This window comes from Cervus elaphus, chromosome 3 (assembly GCF_910594005.1).
Source record: "Cervus elaphus chromosome 3, mCerEla1.1, whole genome shotgun sequence".
In the NCBI taxonomy this organism is placed as follows: Eukaryota; Metazoa; Chordata; class Mammalia; order Artiodactyla; family Cervidae; genus Cervus; species Cervus elaphus.
In genome coordinates, this window is record NC_057817.1 from 54,483,703 (window position 1) to 54,507,924 (window position 24,222).

A 24,222-nucleotide genomic window follows, 5' to 3' on the forward strand; every position below is an offset into this window, starting at 1 on the left:
CTCCCACTCATTCAAGGTAAAAGTTTCAAAAACTTTCAAAACATGATTCTCCCACAAATATAAAATCAACACGAGCCAAGCATTAACTTAAGCTTCCTTGGTGGCTCAGATGGTAGACTCTGCCTGCAAAGCAGGAGGCCCAGGTTAGATCCCTGGTTCGGAAAGATGCTCTCTGAAGGAAATAGCAACCCACTTCAGTATTCTTGCATGGAGAATTCCATGGACAGAGAGAAGCCTGGTGGGGCTACAGCCCATGGGGTCCATAAAGTTGGGCATGACTGAGCAACTAACATTTACACTTAAGCATGTACTCAAATCATTGAGGGACCCAGTAAGATGGTAAAGCTGGTTCCAAGGGGATTTGTGGGACTAGTTATTTATGGGCATAAAAGAATTCAAATAAGGTTGCATGTTAAACAGAACTGGATAGCGTCCCACAGAGCAATAAAACCCTAAACTTTGGGGTTACCTTTTCTATCAGTCAGAAATTTGCAACTCAAGTAACTTCACAACGTTTGAGCTCTAATTATATAACAAGTAGCAAAGTTAAACACAGGTACCTTCTCTTAGAGACTCATCCTTGGGCAGACATTAAACCATGTCCCAGAGTGAACTGAAAGGTTATTCATGTCTCCACTCATTTCCATGTTTTAGATCTTTTTTTTTTTTTTTTCCCCATAAGGCCTCTAACCCTTCCAGTCAAATTCATCCTCTCCTTTGATGTACCCATTGTATTTTGTACCTCCATTATAGGACTCAAATATCTTGACTTGTGTGCGTCCTCCGTTTTCCCCAACAAGTACTAGGCTCCGTAGAATCATAGTATATGAGAGCTGGCCTTTAACCTCCCCTTTTTCTGAGATTTGAGTATTGGGTCAATCTCTAGCTCCCTACATCTGCCTTGCACAGAATAAACACTAAGTCCTCAATGCTGAACATGCAAACCCCCAAACACTTCTCAAGTCGATTGCACTTTCCTTAAACTGTATCTGCTAATGAGTGGTGCACTGGTGTGTCTCTCCTTGCTCCAGGGTTAAGTGACCTTCTAGAGTAGACAAGGAACTGTTTTGATTGATCACCAACCCTCAAAATCCTAAACCAGTGCCTTACACAAACCGGCAGCTCCACAAATAACTGTTGAAAAAAGATGGGAGGGGGCCTATCCCCCAACTGATGTGCCTGGAGACAGGAGTGTCCTAATCTCTCCATCCTACAAACTTAAACGGCTAATAACCTTCCGGTCTCACCTACAGCACTAATTTCTCAGAGTAGGTGCAAATGCCGGGCCCAAAGGGTAAAAACTTCCCCCTCAAAAGACCTCAAATTTTCGCTGCCTCTTAACAGGGTCTCCAACCCTCAGAAAAATGGCGAGGTGGACCCAGGCCCTTAATTCAGAAGTTAGCCCGTCTCCGCAAATATCAACAGCAGAGGCTTCTGCGGTGCAGTTTCGTGAGCGGACTGGTTTGCTCTCTTTAAGAGGAACCGAACCGCCACTTCACTTTCCGAGACTCTGGACTCCGCACCCTCCGCCTCAGCCTTTCTCCCGCGATCAACGCGGCCGTTTCTCTGGGAGATAGCTCGAGGCGCGTGGCGCGGCGGTTAGACGGCCAACGGTTTTCCCCCGCCAGGGGGTAGCGCGGGAGGACCGGCGGGAACCAGTCCTGCCAGAGGCGGCGGACGTAGGGCGGAGCCAGCGCCGGGAAGGATCGCGAAGGAGCTGGGAGGCCCCGCCCTTTCCGTAGATATCTCTAGAAAGCCGCGCAGGAGCCCGAAAACAAAGAGTGCGCACGCGCGGCGGCTAGGCCCGGGCATTTTGCTGCGTCACCAGCCGCCGCCCGGCCTCACCACCCCTCGCTCGCACGCACGCACGTTCATTCTCCGTCCTCGCGCCCGTTTTCCTACACTTTCCTCTTCTCTCCGACCGGAGGAGTCGCTCTCCCCGCGCGGTGCATTCTGGGGAGCCAGGTCGAGCCCGCCGCCGCCGCCGTCGCTTGAGGAAAGCGAGAAGAGGCCGCGACTGGGGAGAAGACGCCGGAGTCGCCACCGGAGAGGACTCGCCTGCCCAGGAGCTGCCGCCGGAGAGGCCCGCCCACCCGTTCGCCCGTCCCCCTGCCCCGTTCACGATGTGAGTGCGATACCCCGCCGACAGAAGGTCGTCCGGGAGGGAGGCCGAGGCCGCGCGGGGGGCTGCCGGGAAGCCGTCCCTTCCCCTCCCCCGCTTTCGGCCCCCTCGGCTTTAGTCCTCGGTGGAAATCGTTCTTGCCTGGGGGTGGGAGGTTCATTATCCTAGTTCCGGTTACCGTTGGCGGGTGGAGGACATTTTTCCTCCGATGTCCGCTTCCCCCACCTCTAAACTGGCCTTTGGCTTCCTCGTGCCGGAAATCCCACTTACCCCTCATGGGCTGGGCGGGCCGCTCGTAACTCTCGGTAACTTAGCCGTAGGCCTTAATCTCCCGTGAGCTTTTGACCACGAGGGCGCCCTGGAGGCGTGGACCCTCGTGGGCCTCTGCTCTGCTCCAGGAGCAGTTTGCCCTGTCGCTCTGTGATGCTGGGACTAGGCCCGGGGCCAAGTGCACCTGCGGTGGGTGCTACCACGAGGCTGCTGGGGCTCGTCGTAGAGCACCACGCGGCCCTCCCCCGCGAGCGACAGGTACTTCTAGGCGACTGGAGGGATGCCATACCTTCTTCGCAACTTAACTTCCCTCTCGGGTGTCGTGATTGCTTGAGTGTGGTCTTTCCAGACTTCCTTCTGACTCCAGTCTCTCTAAGGGAGTGAAGGTTGCCAAAACCTAATCGTGTCCCTGGCAGCGAGGAATTACCATTGAGCGGGGAGTTCTGCACGTGTTGGAGCCGAGAGATACTTGTGGGCATTTTCTGTGTTCTATATTAAACTTTAGGCGAGCTTTCGTTATCCTAGCTTAATTTAAGGATGAAACAGGTATGTTATTACCTTGCCTCAAATTTGTTTACCTGAGGTGACTAGATACTTTAGAAGTTTTATGATACAGGGAAACCTTGATGACTTTAACCAAATTAGAATTCTTGGCACCGCCACTTTCAGCCTTTAAATTTTTCTCAGGGAAAGCTTTACCTTTTCAGATGTGAGAGTTTTTTGGCACTAAATGCTTCCTAAAAATTGCATATGGAGAGCAATTGAGGGGAACAATTTTTATTCCTGGAGAAAATAATGTACTTTGAAGGGTTTACTTAATAAAATAATATTGCGGTGAGTATGTTTAGTTAGACATCTAAATGGATATGGAAAAAAACAGCAGAGCCAGTTAACGATGGAAAATAAGCCTTAAGAAGAAGGCGTGTTTTATTGTAAAGTAATATGTTAGAATTTGGAAGAATTCCTACACCCCCAAAAGTATATAATAGATTTTAATCTACGTAGTTTGTGTTTTACCCTAAGAAATCCGTATTCCAGATAATGTACGAGGATTGTCAAGTTTTAAAACTGAGAACATGAATCCTCACTTAAGGCATTACCAACTTGTAATAGGTTAATGTAGCCAAGCAAATCTTTTCACGAAGAAATAGTACGTTGAATATGGTTTGAAATAGAGACACTCTGGGAGGTCATATGAAATAGTTAAAATAGGTAAGAGATTAAGTATTGTAAATAGATTAAGAACTCGGGAAAAGTGTAACAATCACTTTCTAAAAGCAGTCTGTCTGTAGTTAAGAATGCTACTTACAAAACGAGTGTTTTGAAGAGTCCAGGTAAATCTCATTCTTTTTACGATAACTCCATATATAGCCTCTTGCAAATTCTTTAGGAGATGTTATTAATGACTGAATGAATTTACAAGATGAGTATTGGTCTGCTGTAAACATTGTTTTAGTTGTGGAGAAAGACATTTTTGCCAGACATCTCAAGGGTTTAGGGTCTGCTTTTTATTATTTCTTAGCTCTTCAGTCGTCATTTCCTAGGTAAATTTCTTTCAGTCAAGTTTTTAAACTTTTGTCGAGTAGTTTGCATAGAAGTGAAGTCTCTCTGTCGTGTCCGACTCTCGGACTGTAGCCTATCGGGATTCTCCATCCATGGGATTTTCCAGGCAAGAGAACTGGGGTGGGTCGCCATTTCCTTCTCCAAGGGATCTTCCCAACCCAGAGATCGAGCCCAGGTCTCCCGCATTATAAGCAGACGCTTTACCGTCTGAACCACCAGGGAAGTCATCCTCCTACCTTGGAGAAAGCTGGGAATTGAGGACCTCTCCTCTGTTTGAGACCCACACAAATCCCCTGTAGGGGGTGCTACTTTACTTTTTCTTTTTTAATCTATTGTAGCTGGTTTTCATTTAAGTTGGACCTATTAACAAGAGAGGGAGTGAAATGTTTAGATTTGAGCTATTTGAAGTCATTCTTTCAATGTCTTTTACTTAAATTATTACACTGTCCAGAAACATACTGTGACTATTGTTACCATTGGTTAACATCCTACTTACTTTGCCATCATTCAGCTTTGTAAGATTGTTCCCAAAATAAAGTCCATCTGTTTTCAATCTCCAAAACAAGTGGTAATAATGACCATACAGCATATGGTTAATTTCTATAAACTAAGAGTAACTGATGATGATGGCTTTTGTTCAGTGTTGATTTCCTAACCACTGTAACCTGGCAACTGGATTTTCTTTTTGTTTTTTTTTTTTCTGTGTTTGCACTAGAAGGCAGTAGAAGCAAAGTGACAGATCACTTGAGTGCAGACCAGTATGTATTGTTAAAATTTTCCTGTTGAATTGTGTTTAACGATCTTCTAGAACCTGTATCATTGTGGGGTCATAGGTGGTTAGTGATAATTGCTTCCCAGGAAAAAAATCCCTTTGTAATATCAACTGTTAGAATCAATCTAGTTCTGAAACACTACATTGAAAATTGTTGTATCTAGTGTATTTTAAAGTCTTTTTAGTTGCTGTGTAGATTGGCAGTGATAGATTTTACATTGAAGCGGACTTCCCCAGAACACCTTTGAACTTTTGGTTTTCCAGGAAGATGCTACTTCACCTGTGTTGTATTCCAGAGCCAAATAAAACGTGTTGTTGTTAATTTTCTGTGCCATAGTTGATCTTCTCATGTACCCATAGTTGATTGCCAGAAAGTGTTTGTCAGGGCTCCTTACACCTCAGTATGCTTAATTATCTTTGTGTACTGAAAGGATGTAAGTCATAGAGGTGTTTTTTAAATTTTTAGTTTTATTACAAGGTTTAGTTCTTCAACTAGGATTTGAACCTAGAATCTCTGACAAAGTTTTTTTTCCCCCCACTTTATGAAAAGGGAGAATAATTCTCCAAGTGGTTCTTTTATTTCCAATAAGTAATCATGTCTAGGGGCGGGGAGGGAAGAAAACAAACAAAAAAAAAAGTAATCATGTCTGTAGCTCAGTTTTATTATCTAATATAACTGCTTCTATTAAAAGCTTGCCATTTCCTGAGATATGAGGCTCTGAAGTCTGTAGTGGAAGCAATGAGAGATTGACCTTACTTCAGTTTTCTTTGTATGAAGAAAAATGAAAAATTTTACCTGGTTTGACAGTGTTGAAAGGATGTGTGCACAAAAGTGGGAATGTGAGAGAGTCATAGAGTTGCTGGGAAGAAAGACACTATGTTGGGGTGGGAATAGTGTATTTAAGAACACATTGGCCTTTGTTATTTTTTAGAGTGGTAATTACCAAAGAAAGGAACTAGCACAGAGGTTCACAGACTTGATTGGTTCACTCCTCCCTGGTGTCTTGGTAGTGTTTCTGTTTTTGTTGTTAACTGTTTTAAGTTTTGGGGTTGGTTAGTTTTTTAATGGTGCTGCTAGCTGCCAAATGGCATAACCTAGCAGTTCTGTTTATTAGGTAGTTGGAGCCAAACAACTTAAATGCTTTGTCCTAACAACCTCTTAACTCTTTGGAAAACTAATACACATAAATTGTGAGAAAAATGTAGTTTCTTGTATAATTATGGTTATTAGTGGAAGATGTCTGCCTTTTGGGCACTCTATAACTTGTTATACCTTGAAATCAGATTGGATACTTCCATCTCAATTCCTCATTGATTTTTTTGTTTGTTTTTGGTTTGTTTGTTGTATTATTTTGTTAGTTTTAAATTAGAACAGCCTCCAGAAATTCAGCTTTGCAAAGGTGAAACTTAGTGGAGAAGAGGGATATAGTGCAATCTACTGTTGAAACTGAGCTACTTGGTATCTTGACTGAAGCTGAGTATCGCTGAATTCCTTTTAAATTTGAAGTCTCCTGTGGCAGCTCTGTAAATTCTCCCATAGAGCTGTGATCCATCTTGGCGCTCAGTTTGGGAATCACTGGACTTGTATGTATGTTCAGGTCACTTTTCCAGAAAATCTTACATAGTAGTGCAACTGACATACAGAAGATCTGAAAATATGAGAAGCATATCAGGGTTTCTATGAGCAAAGAATATGTGAAAGAGAGTTTGGTTTTAGATGTTTATAGGCAGGCTTTTGATAATACTTAACTGGAACTGATTTTTTTCTTTTTTAGCAGAATATGTCTCCAAAAAAAAAAGAATATTCATGTTTCCATATCATTCCTCACTTGATACAAACTGAAATAGGTTACCAGTTTCTTTTTTGTAAATGATAGACCAGTTGACAGACTTAAAGCTCAGTTATTCTGACCTTCTGTGACATCTTATTTAAACTTTTTTTTTTCCATTTTTTTCCTTTTTTGAATTTTTTTATTTTTAATGTTTATTTGTTCGGCTGTGCCTGGTCTTAGTTCCAGCATGTGGGATCTAGTTCCCTGATCAGGGATGATAGAACCTGGGCCCCTTTGATTGGGAGCGTGGAGTCTTAGCCTCTGGACCACAGGGAAGTCCCTGTAATTTTTCTAGATGCTTAAAAATACTCGACATATTAAAAATGAGTGATTCTAGTCTTGAAGAAGCTTTCATTTACTAGAAATGTTCAGTTTATCCTCTAAACATAGAGTATATTTACTACATTAAGTAAAAAAATTTAGTTTTCTGACTACTATTGTATCTTAGAATTCAAAGTAATCTTTTAATTCAAACAAACCTCATGTTCCATTAAAAATGAACTCATAGGGAACTATCATTACTTCTGAATAAAGTATGTGAGGTTGTTTGTCATGATGTATCTTACAATTAAATACACAGATGAGTTACCTTTCAAAGTGCTAACCAACACGAGTATCTTATGGTGTATCACATATTTATGCTTTAAGAGAGATAAGCCATAGCTAGTAATGGGTCTGAACCATCTACCCCCATGTTTCATAGAAGACTTTTGGGCTAAATGTCATCCAGTTTGAATGTGAGCTTTTAGATTCTGTTAACTGAGACTTTGCTGTATTGGGGGAAATCTGGAAAAGAAGTACCACCAAATGACTATATACCCTCAAGTTACATGTGACTTGTTTGTGAGCCCTTTATTAGGGAAATGTTTATTTTGGGAATATTTATTAGTTATAATTTGATCAGACTGATCTTTCTCTTAATTGAATGATTACCATAGATTCTCTTTTAAAAGATTCTGCCGTTTTCTTCTCCCCTCCATTTTTTTTTAACATCCAAAGAAATTGGCCTTTCAGTAAAATAGTAATGCTTTGACTTTTCCTACTTAATTTCTATATGTGCCCATCAGTTGAAGATAAAACCTAATACTTTTTTTTTTTTTTTTTTTAATTTTTGGCTGTGCTGGGTCTTTGTTGCTACATGGGTTTTTGTCTAGTTGCATCCAGCAGGAGGGCTGCTACCTAGTGGCAGTGCCCGGGGTTTTCCTTGCAGTGGCTTCACTTGTTGGGGAGCGTGGGCTCTAGTAATGGCACATGGGCTCAGTAGCTGTGGCTCTCACACTTCAGAGCACAGACTCAATAGAGTCTGCACAGGCTTGGTTGCTCTGCGCCACGTGGAATCTTCCTGGACCAGGGATCGAACCTGTGTCTCTTGCATTGGCAGGCAGATTCTTTACCACTGAGCCCCAAGGGAAGCCCAGATTTATCTTTTCAAAATGGACTTAGTACTTGGGCTGTGCCAGGTCTCAGTTGTGGCACATCGTGTCTCCAGTTTTCATTGTGGCATGTGGGATCTTCAGTTGTGACATGCGGGATCTTTTAGTTGTGGCATGTGGGATCTTTAGTTGAGGTGTGTGGTATCTAGTTCCCTGACCGGGGTTTGAACCTGGGTCCCCTGCATTGGGAGCATGGACCACCAGGGAAGTCCCAAAACTTAACACATTTAACAGTATTTGTTTTATCACAAACATTATTGTTATTTAGCATGTGCTCATATCACATTTTTCAGCCCCTTAAGTACTTTTACAAAAGTAGAACATTTTTTGTTTTGTTTTTTGGCCAAGCTGTGCCGCATGCAGGATCCTGCCCAAGGATCGAACCCGTGACCCCTGCGTTGGGGAAATGACGTCTTAACCACTGGACCACTAGGGGAAGTCAGTGGTGCGTCCATTTTTTTAAAGGGAGATGTGCCCTTCCCTGAGAGCTCAATGGTAAAGAATTTGCCTGCAATGCAGGAGATGTGAATTTGATCTCTAGGTTTGGAAGATTTTCTGAAGTAGGAAATGGCAACCCACTCCGATATTCTTGACTGGAAAAGCATGAACAGAGGAGCCTGGTGGGCTACAGTCCGTGGGGTTGCTAAAAAGTCAGACACCATTGAGCAGCTAAGCAACATATGTATACTTAGAGCTGATTCACGTTGTAAGATAGAAACCAACACAACATTGTAAAGACTCATTTTCCAATTTAAAAATAAGGAGAGAGGTGCTTGTTTTCCCACAAACCATAGTTAAGATGCACCAGATTCTAGTACGTTAAAAGCAGTATTTGGGAACAAATGTGGTTTCCACTCTGTCATTCTAAGACAAACTAAGAAATTCTAGTCAAAACTACAGAGGAGAATTTTAAGTGATGCAAATTTTAATTGTTCGAATGACATAGCCCTAAATATTGAACTTGAAAATACTTGTCAGAAGGACTTGGAATGTCCCACTTCAGGGATTTTGGGTGGTGGTATAATTAGTGGCTCATTCACATAATGCACAGAGAGATGAGAAAGGTTTTGCATCTATGTTAGTATTAAAAAATGGATTAACAGGCTTGAATGGTAGTGTGGGATTTTGCCAGGGTTTGTGTAAGACTAGAGATAAATCCAACATAATTTAGATGCTAGAATTTAAAATCAACCTTTCTCTGGGTTAATAGGAAAAACGAGTAATGTGATATGATCCTCACAGAAGACAAAAAGGAATTTCATAAACACTTGGTTTGCCTTTCAAGTGAGTGAATATGTGTGCCTGTTACTGTTTAGGTTAAGGGTAGGATTTCCTCTTTTGTATTTTCTGATGGTTTAGATCGGGGTCACTTGGTAAATATTAGGATTTACAGGCCACGACTATCCCTGTCTCACATTCTTATTTTTGCAACTCTTAAACATTACAGAAGTTAGGACTTCCCTGGTGGCACAGTGGATAAGAATCTGCCTGCCAGTGCAAGGGACATAGGTTCATTCCCTGGTCCAGGAAGATTCCACGTGCTGTGGAGCATCGGAGCAGAGAGCAGCCTCGCTCAGCACAGCCAGAGAAAGCCTGCACAGAGCAGTGAAGACCAGGACAACCAAAAACAGTGATTTATTCATATATGTATGCGTATGTGTATATATACCCCAAATGGCTCCTGGGCTAACCTCCGATTTGGATCATTTGATTTTGCTTTTATTGTCTGGTAAATGATCGTATTAGTTGCTAGGGCTGCCATAGCAAAGTACTAGAGGAAGGGTGATTTAAACAGTAAAAATTTTTTCCTTACAATTCTGGAGGGTGGTTAGTCCAAGATCAAGGTGTCAGAAAGGTTGGTTTCTTTTGAAGCCTCTCTACTTGGCTTGCAAGTGGCCTTCATCTATCTTCACAGGGTCTTCCCTCTGTAATGGTCCTAATCTTTTGTAAAAAATTAATTTATTTATAAAATTAATTTTATTGAAGTACAGTTGCTTTACAGTGTCTGCTGTTCAGCACGGTGAATCAGTTACGTATGCACATGCCCTCTTTCAGATTTCCTTCCCGTTTAGGTCACCACAGCCCCCTGTGCTACACGACAGGTTCTCATCAGTTGTCATTTTATATGCAGTCGTGTGTATATGTCAGTCCTCATCTCTCAGTTCTTCCCTCTACTCCCTTCCCTGCTTGGTAACCATAAATTTGTTCTCTACATCTGACTCTCTCTGTGTTGCAAATAAGTTTTTTGTACCATTTTTCTTCATATATAAGCGATATTATACTTATTTTTCTCTTTCTGACTTCCCTCTGTATGACAAACTCTAGGTTCAGTCATGTCTCTACAAATGGTGTTATTTCATTCCTTTCTACAGCTGAGAGTAATATTTCATTGTATATACCTATCACATTTTTTTATCAGTTCCTCTATGGACATTTAGGTTGCTTCTTTGTAACTATTCTGATCTCTTACAAGGACATTAGTCATACTGCATTATGGCCCACTCTAAGACCTCATTTTACGTTAAAGACCCTGTCTCCAAATAAAGTCACATGAGGTTTAGGACTTAACATAGGAATTTGGGGGTTTAGGACTTAAGCATAGGTATTTGGGACACAATTCAGGCCGTAACAATGATGTAAATCTAGATTACAGAATGTGAATTCAAGGAAAGAAGAAAGAGTCTCCCTGATTCCACTGTCCTTGGTATGAACAGAAACTGAGGAGTTTATGTACTTGGTTTTTGATAGAGCCGCCAGGTCACCAGTGGTGCTTCTCCTCCATTACTATAGGTTCTTAATGCGTAACTCCACTTTAAGAAGGTAAATACTCTACTTTAACATAGTAAATGATACTGTTAACTATTTCAGATTACGTTGTTAAATTAGCTGGAAAAGCGTGTTTACCAGTATTGAAATAGCCATTGGTAAACATGATGGGAGAAGAATCTTCTCATTAATCAGGCTTATTCAACATTGTAATAAGTCACCTTGGGCCAATAAAAGTTGATTTTTTTTAAAAATCTGGGTAGTTGTTTTTAGCGTTACTACACACACACACACACACACACACCCACCCACACCCCCCCCCCCACACCCCCCCCCCCACACACCCCCCGCCCGCCCCAAACAGGAAAGGTAGAATATTTCAATGAATTCTTCAGAAACCCAGAAACCCATTATTCAGTCTCAACCTTTCTCAGTACAGGTTATTCTTATTTTATCTACCCCCCTCCCTTTCCCCCAGTGGATTTTATATTGAAGAAAATCCCAGACATGTTCCTTTAAATAAGGAGCATCTGCAATCTGTATACCTTTGGCAACGGGCAACTCTTGTTTACAAAAACAACAATTTCTAAAACTTGAGAATAAATGACAGTTGGACAATAAATCCTAGACAGATTTTCTGGGCTGTAGCTATTGCAGTCTTTGTTGTTTTATGTCTTAATTGAATGGAAAAGATTGATTTTTCTTTTTAAATAACACAGTTTCGCCATTAGACTATGTTGCTCTAAAGAAACAAACCATTCTATGTCAAAACCATTTAATATCATTTTTCTAAAGTGTGAAAATAATAAATCCATCTACCCTTAGCAGTTTGAACATTTAGCAGGTCATTGCCACGTTGCTTTTTCTCTCCTCCTTTCCTTTCCTTAGTTATTTTAAAGCAAGCCTCATGTACTTCTCCCTTTAATCTTGAGTGGAAATTTTTTTTTTCCTATTGTAGAGCAGTACTTTTCACAGCTAACAAAACTATCAGTTTTCACATTGTCTAATACTCTGTCCGTATCTAGGACAGGTTTCCACCGTTTCAGGAATCTTTCTTTTATATTCACTTTGAATCGAGATGCATACCAGATTTACAAATTGTGCTTGTTCGATAGTTCTTAGGTCTCTTTTAATCTAGAACAGTTAAGTTCTAGATTGCAATGAATCATGTTGATCAAATCAGGAGGAAAATGTCTGGTTGTCCCACTTCTGGTGATGCTGAGATCATACATTCTTTATCTGCTATTCATCTAATCATTACTCATGGTCCTGTTTATTGATGAATAATTGCCAAATCAGTATAAACGTTGAAAAATGGTGGTTTTATTTTTTGTTTTTGCCTCTCACATTTTATTCCACACCAGAGCTAGAATTCTGTAAGGAAGCTTCCTTCGTGAAATGGTCCTATTCAGGTATCATGAATAAAGATTCATAAAGGGGACTGCCCTGGTGGTGCAGTGGTAAAGAATCTTCCTGCCAATGGGGAGGACGTGGGTTCTCTCTCTGACCTGGAAAGAGTCCACATGCCACAGGGCCGCTGAGCTTGTGCGTCACAGCCGCTGAGCCCGCGCTCCACTGGAGCCGGAGTGGGGCCTGCACACCCCAGAACTCGCACTTGGGCAGCAGGAGTCTGAGCGCTGCGCCTGGAGCGTAGCGCCCACTCAGCCTGCAGACCGAGGACGCCTGAGGGCAGCAACGAAGACCCAGTGCGACCGAAAATAAAATATAAACGAGTAAAACTTAAAGATTCATAAAGGGAAAAGAGGGTAGACGCCTGTTCTTTCTTCTTAGTTGCGTTTTTGTAAATAATTGGAGCTATATCATCTTCTGGTGATCTAGAATTGTGGGTAGTTTTTTAATCAGTATAAATTTGGAGTATTTATAGTCAGTGTATTTGGATCAATTTGCAGTCCTTCTTTCAAATTGTCACTGGCCAAGGAGAGAGACACCCTACTTTTTTTGCCTCAAGTGGGCAAAACATTGTTTTTATTTTTATTTCTTTAAATTTTGGCTGTGCTGGGTCTTCGTTGTAGCATGTGGCGGCCTCTCTGCTGTGTGCAGGCCTATCGTTGCAGAGCCCCGGGCTCAGTAATTGTGGTTAGTGGGTTTAGTTTCCCTGAGTCATATGGGATCTTAGTTTTCCAGCCAGAGCTCAACCCAAGTTCCCTTCAAAGGAAGATTCTCAACCACTGGATCACTAGAGAAGTTCCAACACATTATTGACCAAAGAGATATTAATTTGTTTTATTGTTTAGTTCCTAAGTCATGTTTGACTCTTTGGGCCACCATGGACTGTAGCCTGCCAGGCTCTGTCCATGGGATTTCCCAGGCAAGAAGACTAGAGTGGGTTGCCAATTCCCTACTCAGGGCATCTTCCTAGCCCTGGGATCGAACCTGCGTTGGCAGGCAGATTCGTTACCACTGAGCCATCTGGGAAGCCCAAACACTTCTTACCCAACATTATTGATCAGAGATGTTTAAATATTCATTTATATAATGAATTTCCAGCCACTGGTGTTTTTGCAAAAATTTCCTAGTCAATAATGAGTTAAGTTAACAAATACTAAATATTTTCCGTTAAAGGGCAAACATGGGGGGAATTCTTTTTCAGTCCAGGGATTAGGACTTCTGGTGCTTTCATTGTTGAAGACCCATTTGATCTCTGGTTGGCAAACTAAGATCCCACAAGCTGCATAGAAAAGGTCAGACATGTTACCACATATTGAGAAAGCTGTTTGGGCAAGAAAATGAACTAGAGGTAATGTGTGGCCTATTGGAACCTATTAATAAACTCCTAAATCATTTATTTTATGTACCTTGACATGGTAACATTAGAAGTTGTTATTTTTATTGTTTTTAGTCCACAGAAGTTTGGTTCTTTTTCAAAGTGAAGTGAAGTCGCTCAGTCGTGTCCGACTGTGTGCGACTCTGTGGACTGTGGTCTACCAGGATTCTCCATCCATGGGATTTTCCAGGCAAGAGTACTGGAGTGGGTTGCCATTTTCTTCTCCAGGGGATCTTCCTGACCCAAGGATCGAACCCAGGTCTCCCACATTGTAGGCAAACGCTTTACCGTCTGAGCCACCAGGGAAGTCATAGACATTTTTCAGAGATATTTTTAAATCCTAACCGCCCCCCCCCCCCCAAAAATAAAATAAATCCTACCCCCGTCTGCCAGTAGATGCCTAAAGAAATAGCTGTTACTCTTGCTGATTTGTTGGTATTCAGGCTTTGGAATTGCTGTTGATAATTTTTTTTTTTTTAATATTTATTTACCTGTGCTGGATCTTAGTTGTGGCTTGTGGAATCTAGTTCCCTGACCAGGAATCAAACCTGATCTCCTGCATGGGGAGCTTGGAGTCAGCCTGTGGACCCACCAGGGAAGTCCCGTCATTAATAATTTTTAATTTCAGATCTGGTATCACTGTTTCCAGAGTAGTGTGTGGTGACTAGTTTAACCATTGTGTGAGAATATTAATGAGCTGTGGCTGTAACTTTTTTGAACTTGAAACGGTTACACCTTAGGATTGGGAATTTCGGAAGCAAGCAATTCCTTTATGTTGAGTTGATTTGTGAGTAGTGTTTGAACATATATATAACTAATTTGTTTAAAAGTTTTGGGTTTATAGAAAAGTTTCAAAGCCACAAATAATTCTGTAACTTTGATTTTTAGGTGCTCAAAGTGGCACATACTTATTTTTAAAAAGTAATTGCACCCAAAATGCAAAATAAAAGGTTTTTTAAATAATTGGAACAGTTGAGATGGATATGGCTCTGTTTCCTTTCTTTTCTCTTTCTGGCTCATGCTTTAGAGGCAAGTGCTGTTAATCTACCTGTTCTTCGTGCGTGCATGCCTGTGTGTATGTGTGTGTGAGAATTATTCTTGCAGTTTTTATGAGTGTGTAAATATTTATTGAAGTAACCTGTCTTGGCCTTGAAGATAACAAAGAAAAAATTTTATTTACCACATGTAATGTGTGTGTGTGCACTCAGTATTGTCTGACTCTCTGTGACCCCATGGACTCTAGCCCACCAGGATCCTCTGTCCATGGGATTTTCCAAGCAAGAATACAGTTTGGGTCGTCATTTCATGTTTCAGGGGATCATCCCTACCCAGGGATCGAACTCATGTCTTTTTGCATCTCCTGCATTGGCAGGTGGATTCTTCACCACTAGCACCACCTGGGAAGCGCTTATAATCTTTACTGCCTATTAATTAACCATATTTGACTGTATTTGTTTCTAGCAGATTTTTAGCTATATTCTAAAGCATAGTTTTTAATGGATGAGTAGAGCTTTAGGCAGAACTTTAAAATGCTGTCATTTCTCATACTTTTAAAAAATTCCCCCCACAGTTTTCTAGAATTGGAAGTAGAAATGTTGCATACTGTATTTCAGATGACAATGAGTTAGTTCTTTTTAATCCTGTGAAGTTGAATTTTTAAGAGTAGGACTGTAAAGAAGCAGCACACAAGTTTTAACAGGGCTACCTAAATGGTGGTTAACTCCATTGAACATTTTGGTTCTCATGTGTTTTTTTTTGTTTGTTTTTTTTTTTTTTTTAATTTTTTATTAGTTGGAGGGGTTCTCATGTTTTAAAATCCCTTCCTATGATGAAACCGTATCATTGCATTTTAACTGAAATGCAGCTGTTAGGGAAAAAACATATTAATAGTTCACATTTGAAATTTTAATATACTGCCTCAAAATAATGCTCTGATGGAGAAGTATGTTACTTACATGCTAAATTTTGGAGGTTATGTAAATACCTACTTAGTGAATCTCAGCTTAACTTTGTCTAATTTTATCTCATTATAGGCAACCTGCTTCTGCAAAGTGGTACGATCGGAGGGACTATGTCTTCATTGAATTTTGTGTTGAAGACAGTAAAGATGTTAATGTAAATTTTGAAAAATCAAAACTTACATTCAGGTAAATTACCATTTTTACATCGTTGGGTGAAAAACTTGTTTCAGACAGCTTGAATAGCTTTCATTTGCTTGTTTTGTGTTTTCTCTGAAGTTATTACTAATTTTTACCTCTTTGAAGAGACTTCATTCCCCCCCCTTTTTTTTTTTGTACAGTTGTCTTGGAGGAAGTGATAATTTTAAACATTTAAATGAAATTGATCTTTTTCACTGTATTGATCCAAATGTAAGTAGTTTTGAAACTTTAATCCCGATTTAAATTGTGAGAAAATGGACATAATTTAAATACTCATTTTAGAGATAAATACTAGTTCTTAACAGTTCAGAGGCTAAATATAATTATATGGTTTGCATTGTTTTCCATCTTGTAACTACTACTCTGCATATTATTTTTGTTGTCATCAATGTTTGGACTCAGGACAGTACTGTCTTTTTTAACCTTTTTAAAATTGCAGTGTAGTTAATGTAAGGACAGTACTCTTGATGCTTGTCTTATTTAAGCATAGATGTAGCTAAGTATGTTCTATGCTTACACCATGTTCACTAATTCAAACTTTCTGTGCTATTCACCTTATTCAGGGGAGGGAAAAAATGATCATTTTACTATTGGATAGCTTACAAAATCTTCAGTAGCCTAGGGGATGTTTCAGGGTGTAGGGAAAGAAAGGAGGAAAGAAATGACAACAAGCAACTTTGTATCCTATATTGATACTAGAGAGTTATAACAGTGTGATAACACTTATTTTGTTTTAGGATTCCAAGCATAAAAGAACGGACAGATCGATTTTATGTTGTTTACGAAAAGGAGAATCTGGCCAGTCATGGCCGAGGTTAACAAAAGAAAGGGCAAAGGTAGGTTTCTTTTCCTGTTTTTGAAAGTTAGGTTTTGTTTTTTTTTTTTTTCTTTTTTTTTTTTTATTAGTTGGAGGCTAATTACTTCACAACATTTCAGTGGGTTTTGTCATACATTGATATGAATCAGCCATAGATTTACACGTATTCCCCATCCCGATCCCCCCTCCCACCTCCCTCTCCACCCGATTCCTCTGGGTCTTCCCAGTGCACCAGGCCCGAGCACTTGTCTCATGCATCTCACCTGGGCTGGTGATCTGTTTCACCATAGATAGTATACATGCTGTTCTTTTGAAATATCCCACCCTCACATTCTCCCACAGAGTTCAGAAGTCTGTTCTATATTTCTGTGTCTCTTTTTCTGTTTTGCATATAGGGTTATCGTTACCATCTTTCTAAATTCCATATATATGTGTTAGTATGCTGTAATGTTCTTTATCTTTCTGGCTTACTTCACTCTGTATAATGGGCCCCAGTTTCATCCATCTCATTAGGACTGATTCAAATGAATTCTTTTTAACGGCCGAGTAATATTCCATGGTGTATATGTACCGCAGCTTCCTTATCCATTCATCTGCTGATGGGCATCTAGGTTGCTTCCATGTCCTGGCTATTATAAACAGTGCTGCGATGAACATTGGGGTGCACGTGTCTCTTTCAGATCTGGTTTCCTCAGTGTGTATGCCCAGAAGTGGGATTGCTGGGTCATATGGCAGTTCTATTTCCAGTTTTTTAAGAAATCTCCACACTGTTTTCCATAGTGGCTGTACTAGTTTGCATTCCCACCAGAAAGTTAGGTATTTTTAAATAATTAGAGATACATTGACATCAAACTCAAAAAAGTTTGTGCCCAGCAAAGAAAACCATCAATAAGATGAAAAGACAACCTACTTAATGGGAAAATATATTTACAAATCATGTATCTGATAAAAGGTTAATATCTAATGTATATGAGGAACTCCTACAACTCGGCAACAAAAATCCAATTAAAAAAGCGGCATACATCTGCCATACTCAATATAAAATAAAAATTAAACAACAAAGGAGCAGGTAGAGCAGTTCCCTGGTGACCTAGTGATGAGGATTCCAGGCTTTCATTGCCTTGGCCCAGGTTCATCACTAATTATTAGAGAGATGCAAATTAAAACCGCAATGAGATATCATCTTCTAACTGTTAGAATGGCTAATGTCAAGAAGGCCAAAAGAAATGCTGTTGTTGGGATTATAAACTGGTGTGGCCACTATGGAAAATCGTATGGAGATTCTCAAAAAATTAAGCGTAGAACTACCGTATGATCTAGGCATTCCACTTCTGGGTGTTTATCTGAAGAACATAAAAACACTAGTTGGAAAAGATGAATGCCATCTCTATTCATTGCAGGGTTATTTAAAATAACCAAAATATGGACGCAGCCAAAGTATCCATTGATGAATGAATAGTAAACCGATGTGTGTGTGTGTCTGTTCATCGGATTAGTAGTTAACCGTTTTGAAAGAATGAAATCTTGCCATTTGCAGCAACATGGATGGACCTTGAGGGTAATAAATAAAATGAGTCAGAAGGAAAAAGACAAACCTAATTTTAAAAAATACAACAAACAAAACTAAAAGACACATACAGAGAACAGATTGATGATTACCAGCAGGGGAGGGGGAGTTGAAGGGGTGGATAAAGGGGTGCTGCTGCTAAGTTGGTTCAGTCGTGTCCCTCTCTGTGCGACCACATAGACGGCAGCCCACCAGGCTACCCCGTCCCTGGGATTCTCAGGCAAGAACACTGGAGTGGGTTGCCATTTCCTTCTCCAATGCATGAAAGGAAAAGTGAAAATGAAGTCGCTCAGTTGTCTCCGACTCTTAGTGACCCCATGGACTGCAGCCTACCAGGCTGCTCCGTCCATGGGATTTTCCAGGCGAGAGTACTGGAGTGGGTTGCCATTACCTTCGACATAAAGGGGTACAAGGAGTCAATTTTATAATGACAGACAATAAGTGGACTTGGAAGGGAATCACTTTGTAGTTGTATACAGATGTCGAGTGACAATGTTATACACCTGGAACTGGTATTTTTAAAAATTGGTATGAAGAATTATAGTGTGTTTATTTCATGGCATAATACTATTAAGGCCCTGTGTTCCATATGCTTTTCTCTACTTTGAGATTTATTATTGTTAATACTGAGGACGGTCAGAATAAGATCAGTCACTAATTGATGCAGGCTGTTTTGCATTCAAGTTCAGTTCACTTGCTCAGTGTCCAACTCTGTGACCCCGTGAATCGCAGCACGCCAGGCCTCCCTGTCCATCACCAACTCCTGGAGTTTACTCAAACTCAAGTTCATCGAGGCGGTGATGCCATCCAGCCATCTCATCCTCTGTCGTCTCCTTCTCCTCTTGCCCCCAGTCCCTCCCAGCATCAGGGTCTCTTCCAGTGAGTCAGCTCTTCGCATGAGGTGGCCAAAGTAAAGACTTAAAGTATAAATTACTCAAATATCAGATCAGAGTGTATCATGGTGGCATTTAAAAAATAATAAGGTAATTGATTATATGAATTTGAATAGTTTCTATTAATTTAAAAAAAGGTTTCTGACAACTGAGACTTCATGAAACTATTTACTAATATTAATATATTGCATTTGACTTGACTGATTTTTCTAGTCTGTTCTTTTTTTCTGCTGATTCAGTGCCTTGCTAGTGAGTATGAACCCCACAATTCAATAATCTAATCATAGGGTGATATTTGTATTGATCTATAGCTTAATTGGCTTAGTGTGGACTTTAATAATTGGAAAGACTGGGAAGATGATTCCGATGAAGACATGTCTAATTTTGATCGTTTCTCTGAGGTAAGTTCTTTTAAATGCATTCTTCCACCTCCCTTTCAGGATACTTCTTTCTAGTCAGTTTAATTTGGTTTTAAAGGCCTAGTGATATGTAAGGACCTGCATTACTTTACTTTCAAGACTTTTGCAGAAAATCAAGTGAGATTTTAACAGTGGTCATTTAACATTCTTTTATGAGTTTTTAAAAATTAGTGTCAAGTTCTAAATTTGATGTGTAAGGGAAAAAAATAAACTATGTCAGTACAACACAGCTGGTTTTTACTGTTTCTTTGAAAACAAAGAGTTAAAAAGTAAGTACCCAACTTCATGTATGCAGTTGCTTATTTAACATCCCTCACATGGCTCTGGCACCTTGATTTCAAAAGAGAGAAGGGAGAAATGATACTCATTCTAAACTGTGCTACTCCTTACCTGTAGTAATTGGTGCCACCATTTACCCAGATGTGCATGTGCCAACTTTTAACACTGTTCTCGTTCTCTGATTCTCTCTATCCGGTATGACATTAACTGCTGTCTTTGTTGTCTGTTTTTTATCTCCTAAGTAAACTCTTAAATGTATTCAGTTCTACATCTATTGCCATCGTGTCTTGACATCTAGTATTCCACTTGGAGCCTTCTGAGTATTTTTCCTGCTCAAAGAAACTTAATCAGTATGTAGTGTCTTCAGATGTAGGAAAACTCTTCGCTAGTTACTCATATTATTTGAGAGTAGATGCTCAGGATTTTTATCCTGAAAGGTTTTTGATTCAGTATCTTTTTAAGACCCCTTCTAACTCTGAAGTTCAGGTAAACATGTGTTTTTGAAGTTTCATATGAATTATTTAGTTTGCTTGTTTATACCTCTTTACATAATATGTTGCAGTTCTTACACTCTGTTGGTCCCAGTTTAAGTATATAAGAGTATTTTACACAGCCTATATGTTTTCTTTCAAGGATTATGTTTATTTTCTGTTTTTAACTTAGTTACTGGTGTTTAGCTGAATTCAGTATTCAGGCCTTTTATACAAACTACTCAGCCCAAAGGACTTTTAAGTTACCATTGATTCTTCACAATATTTAAAACTACAGTGAGAATACCATAATACATATGCCACTTAGTTAAACATACAAAACTTTACAACTAAAAATAATCCCGTTATTAATCACCAGAGGTACCTGCTATTCAGGATTGTGGTATTTAATTTCTGCATCATATATATGTATTTTGTTGGATGAATTTTAAAAACTTCACTTTTCTTCAGTGAGAACTTATTCTTCCTACAAAGTTTCAGGATTTTATGTAATTACATAAAATCTACCTTTTCCAGAAAGGAAAATACCTAACTTACCTATAGTTGAATTTTTTTTTAATTGGTGGAAATCTACGGCAGAGCTAAGGTTTATTCTGGAGTGTGCAACCTAATAATTAGGGCTTTATTTAACATCATTTTTAAAACTAATTTTTACACTTCAAATAGATGATGAACAACATGGGTGGTGATGAGGATGTAGATTTACCAGAAGTAGATGGAGCAGATGATGTAAGTCTATAAATTCTTTTCTATGTTTAATAAAATAGTAAGAAATAATGTATTTACAGGCTGTTTTATTTAAATCGAGACTGCTTTTTTTTTGCCATTGGTTGGTTTTTTTCCTAAAAAATATTACAGGGAAAACCAATTCTTTAGAAGTGTTCATTTTAGAGGGATGGATACCTACTAGGAAGGAAACAGGTGTCCCATGGATCATTCTTAAAGGGACCACCAGATTTATAGTTCAGAATAATTATTGTACAGAGACATATGCCTTATTCAATTAACAGTTTAGGCAATATTTTGACAAAGTTAAACAGGTTTTAACAGCAGGATGGTCAGAGAGACATACAGTAAACAGATGGATGTTGTGAATCTGTAAGGATATACTGGTCCACTCTTCTCAACATTTTCCCACCTGGCATCCTGTTAACATCTTTAAGAAAGTTTTTCTATCTAGTTTGGAAAATATTTATTTAAATAGTTCAACAGTTAGGATTAGACTTCATTGTTTTCTGTCATTCCAGTGGTCTTCATGTTGAGCCATTTTTCTCTTGCATTAAATGCCAAGAGAGAAAAGAAACCATTTTATAGAAAAATTCATTTCGATTAGTAGGAAGAAATTCAAAGGATGGGTTCTATTCCCTCCCTTATAGGAAGATATATTATCCTCAGCTGTACATACTGTTCATCTTAAATAAACCTGTTTTTCAGTCCATTGATAAGTTCATGAGATTAATGTAACCACATGTCTCTGCTACTTTGGTCAAAAGGGTAGTGCTTCAACTTTAAGACAAACTGTTAAAAAAGGGGGGGGGGGCAAACTGTTCAGTTAGCAGATGAATATTTGATCAATTTGGTTGAAATTTTTTATTTCTCTTTCTGCAGGATTCACAAGACAGTGATGATGAAAGTAAGTATCTTTGTAAAAATAAATCTACACAGAGATATTTCACATCAAAGACCAAACTCTCAAAATAAGAGAAGTTAACTTGTTTAAAATTCTAAGAAGATCCGTGATTATGGAAGATACGTGACTATTTCTTTATAGCCTCTAACAAATAGCTAAAGCAAAAATTTGAATGATTCAAAGTAGTTGGGTTATTATCCTTGTAATTTATACTAATCTTTTAAAAATCTTTTCAGAAATGCCAGATCTGGAGTAAGGAATGTTGTCATCGCTGGATTTTGAGAAAGAAAAGTAACTTCTCTGCAAGATTTCATAATTGAGAGAATTCCTGAGTTGATAGCTCTAAAGGCAGATGCTGTATTTGCCTCCTTTAACCCATTTTTCAACCTGTTTGTTTTTTTAAAGGCTTCACTAAGGGTTGACATGTACCATTGTATGGGGCAGTTTTAAGTCAGCTAAGGCAATAACCTTGTGCATGAACATTTCCCAGATTTCCATGATGCTGTTGAGGTCCTAGGCAATTGACACAGCAGTTGTGATAAATAAAAATCTCACCTAAGTCTCCTTTACTCATAACATAGATACTGACATGATAGGAAGCTCTCTGGCTTAGGGAAAGTAACTAAATTTTAGATTTTAGAACATGGACTCAAAGTGGCTGAAACAATTGGTTGATACTTTAAACTGGTAACATGTTCCTCTGGCATATCCTTCAGGATTGTTCCACTAAAGTTTTATTTTTCAAAAAATTTACTTCACATTATTGTATGTAAGTGATCACTTGTCAGTGTTCAGATGTATCTTAGCTTAAAACTAGTGAATGCCCTAACTTAGATGGTTTTGAAGCCTGTACATTTGGTATTGTTTGACCCTTAAACTTTTACATCTCTTAGCATGGAGGACGAAGAAAGGCTGTACATTGTTGCTTGAGAGTCTGTACATTTAGACCAAATTTGTATTTGCACTGTCAGTATGGCAGATGAGTGGAAAAATTGTTAATACACTATTGGGTTTTTTTTATTCCCTTTTTTTTTTTTTTTATTCAGCTTGTATCTGGGCTGAAAACCTCAATTTATGTTCATGACAATGAGGGTTTTTTTTTTAATGTCTACATTCTTTCTAATAAACTGTTGGAAGACTTCTTGGCTATCCTTTCAAGTGTCTGGTTTACTGTAATTTCATGTATTGCCATTTACTGGAATGGAGTTTTTATTTTTACTTGAGGAAGAATTTGGGAATATTCCTCTGTTTGGGGGAAACAAAGGCTTGCTGTAATGTCACAGAAAACCTTTTAAAAGTGGATCTGTAATAGAACATTGTAGATGCACTTTGCAACAGTTGGAAAAGAAAGTGTTGTGATTTGATTGAAATAAAACTAAATGTGTTGTCCTCCTCTAAATCTGAGCTTTCGCATTTTGGCACTTTTTATTCCTTCCAGCTTCTGTGTATTTGTCATAGCATAGAAATGCTTCATATTTCAGTGCTTTCTCATGTCAGACACTAAGGACCTTTGTTACAGGCAGTGTTCAAGTGCTGGGGGCAGGGGATACAAAGATAAATCCTTCAGGTAATTGTATTCTTAGGGAGCACACATCACAAGCTAAGCCTCAGCACAAATAGTGAAGAGAAACTTGGGAAACAGCCAATGTAGTAATAGGTGTGGATAGCGTATTCTTTCCTTGTTAAGTATATAATTGTTCTAAATGATACTCAAAGCCATTTTCTTGAAATGGTACAAATAGAAAATCTTACTACTTAAGAGACTGGGCAATCAACTCTTTTGTTACATCGGTCCTCTTACGGGAATACAATTTTTCTTCAAAGCCTTAGTTTTTTCCATATTAGGTATGTTTGAACTTCTGTACTTCTAGAAAATTATTTTAAACTTGGTCCCCTTTCTCTGGAGCATGCCAGAGGTATCAGTATGATTGATAATGTACTGCTTCATAGAAAAACTTTAAATTTTCCCAAAGAAGTAAACTCTAGTTTCATTCTCTCAATTATTTTTGTATGTTTTGGAAATTAGAGTGTCATTAATGATTTATTGGCTTAATGCCAGCCACTGGGCTACAGCATTAAAATACAGCATGATGGATTTCTAATTTCATCCTGTTTCTTTAGATTTTTTCAAACCTGCTTTGTGCTCAAATACCATAGTGGGATTTCAGTAATCCTTAGAGCTGCACGAAGGCCTCTCAATGGTATCTGACCCCTCTTTAAGTTAAAAGGATATCATGCCAAAAGGTGAGTTGACAGGCCAAAACAAGGAGGACTATTTGGCCTTGCATTGCAAATCTGAACCGTGGCTACTTTTGCCTTAAAGAGTCACTGGGGAGAGGATCATTTGGTGAATTTAAGCTTGAATAAGGGAGATAGCATCTCTATTACCATTTGGCTATTGTGACTTGTGATAAAGATGGCTAT

General features: G+C 39.2%; 1 protein-coding gene across 1 annotated transcript; it reads left to right on the forward strand.

The window, feature by feature from the left end:
- The first annotated feature begins 1,774 nt into the window (after window positions 1-1,774).
- On the forward strand, window positions 1,775-23,197 carry PTGES3 (prostaglandin E synthase 3). The gene is made up of 8 exons (XM_043889757.1): window positions 1,775-2,125; window positions 15,577-15,690; window positions 15,843-15,912; window positions 16,440-16,538; window positions 19,291-19,380; window positions 20,835-20,897; window positions 21,777-21,801; window positions 22,035-23,197. Coding segments are annotated over exons 1-8 (483 nt in total). The 5' UTR covers window positions 1,775-2,123; the 3' UTR covers window positions 22,055-23,197.
- Window positions 23,198-24,222: the final 1,025 nt, after the last annotated feature.

Coding starts and splice junctions, on each gene's coding strand:
- PTGES3 (XM_043889757.1), top strand. Junction 15,691..15,842: donor AAATCAAAACTTACATTCAG/GTAAATTACCAT, acceptor TTTTTTGTACAG/TTGTCTTGGAGGAAGTGATA. Junction 20,898..21,776: donor AAGTAGATGGAGCAGATGAT/GTAAGTCTATAA, acceptor CTCTTTCTGCAG/GATTCACAAGACAGTGATGA.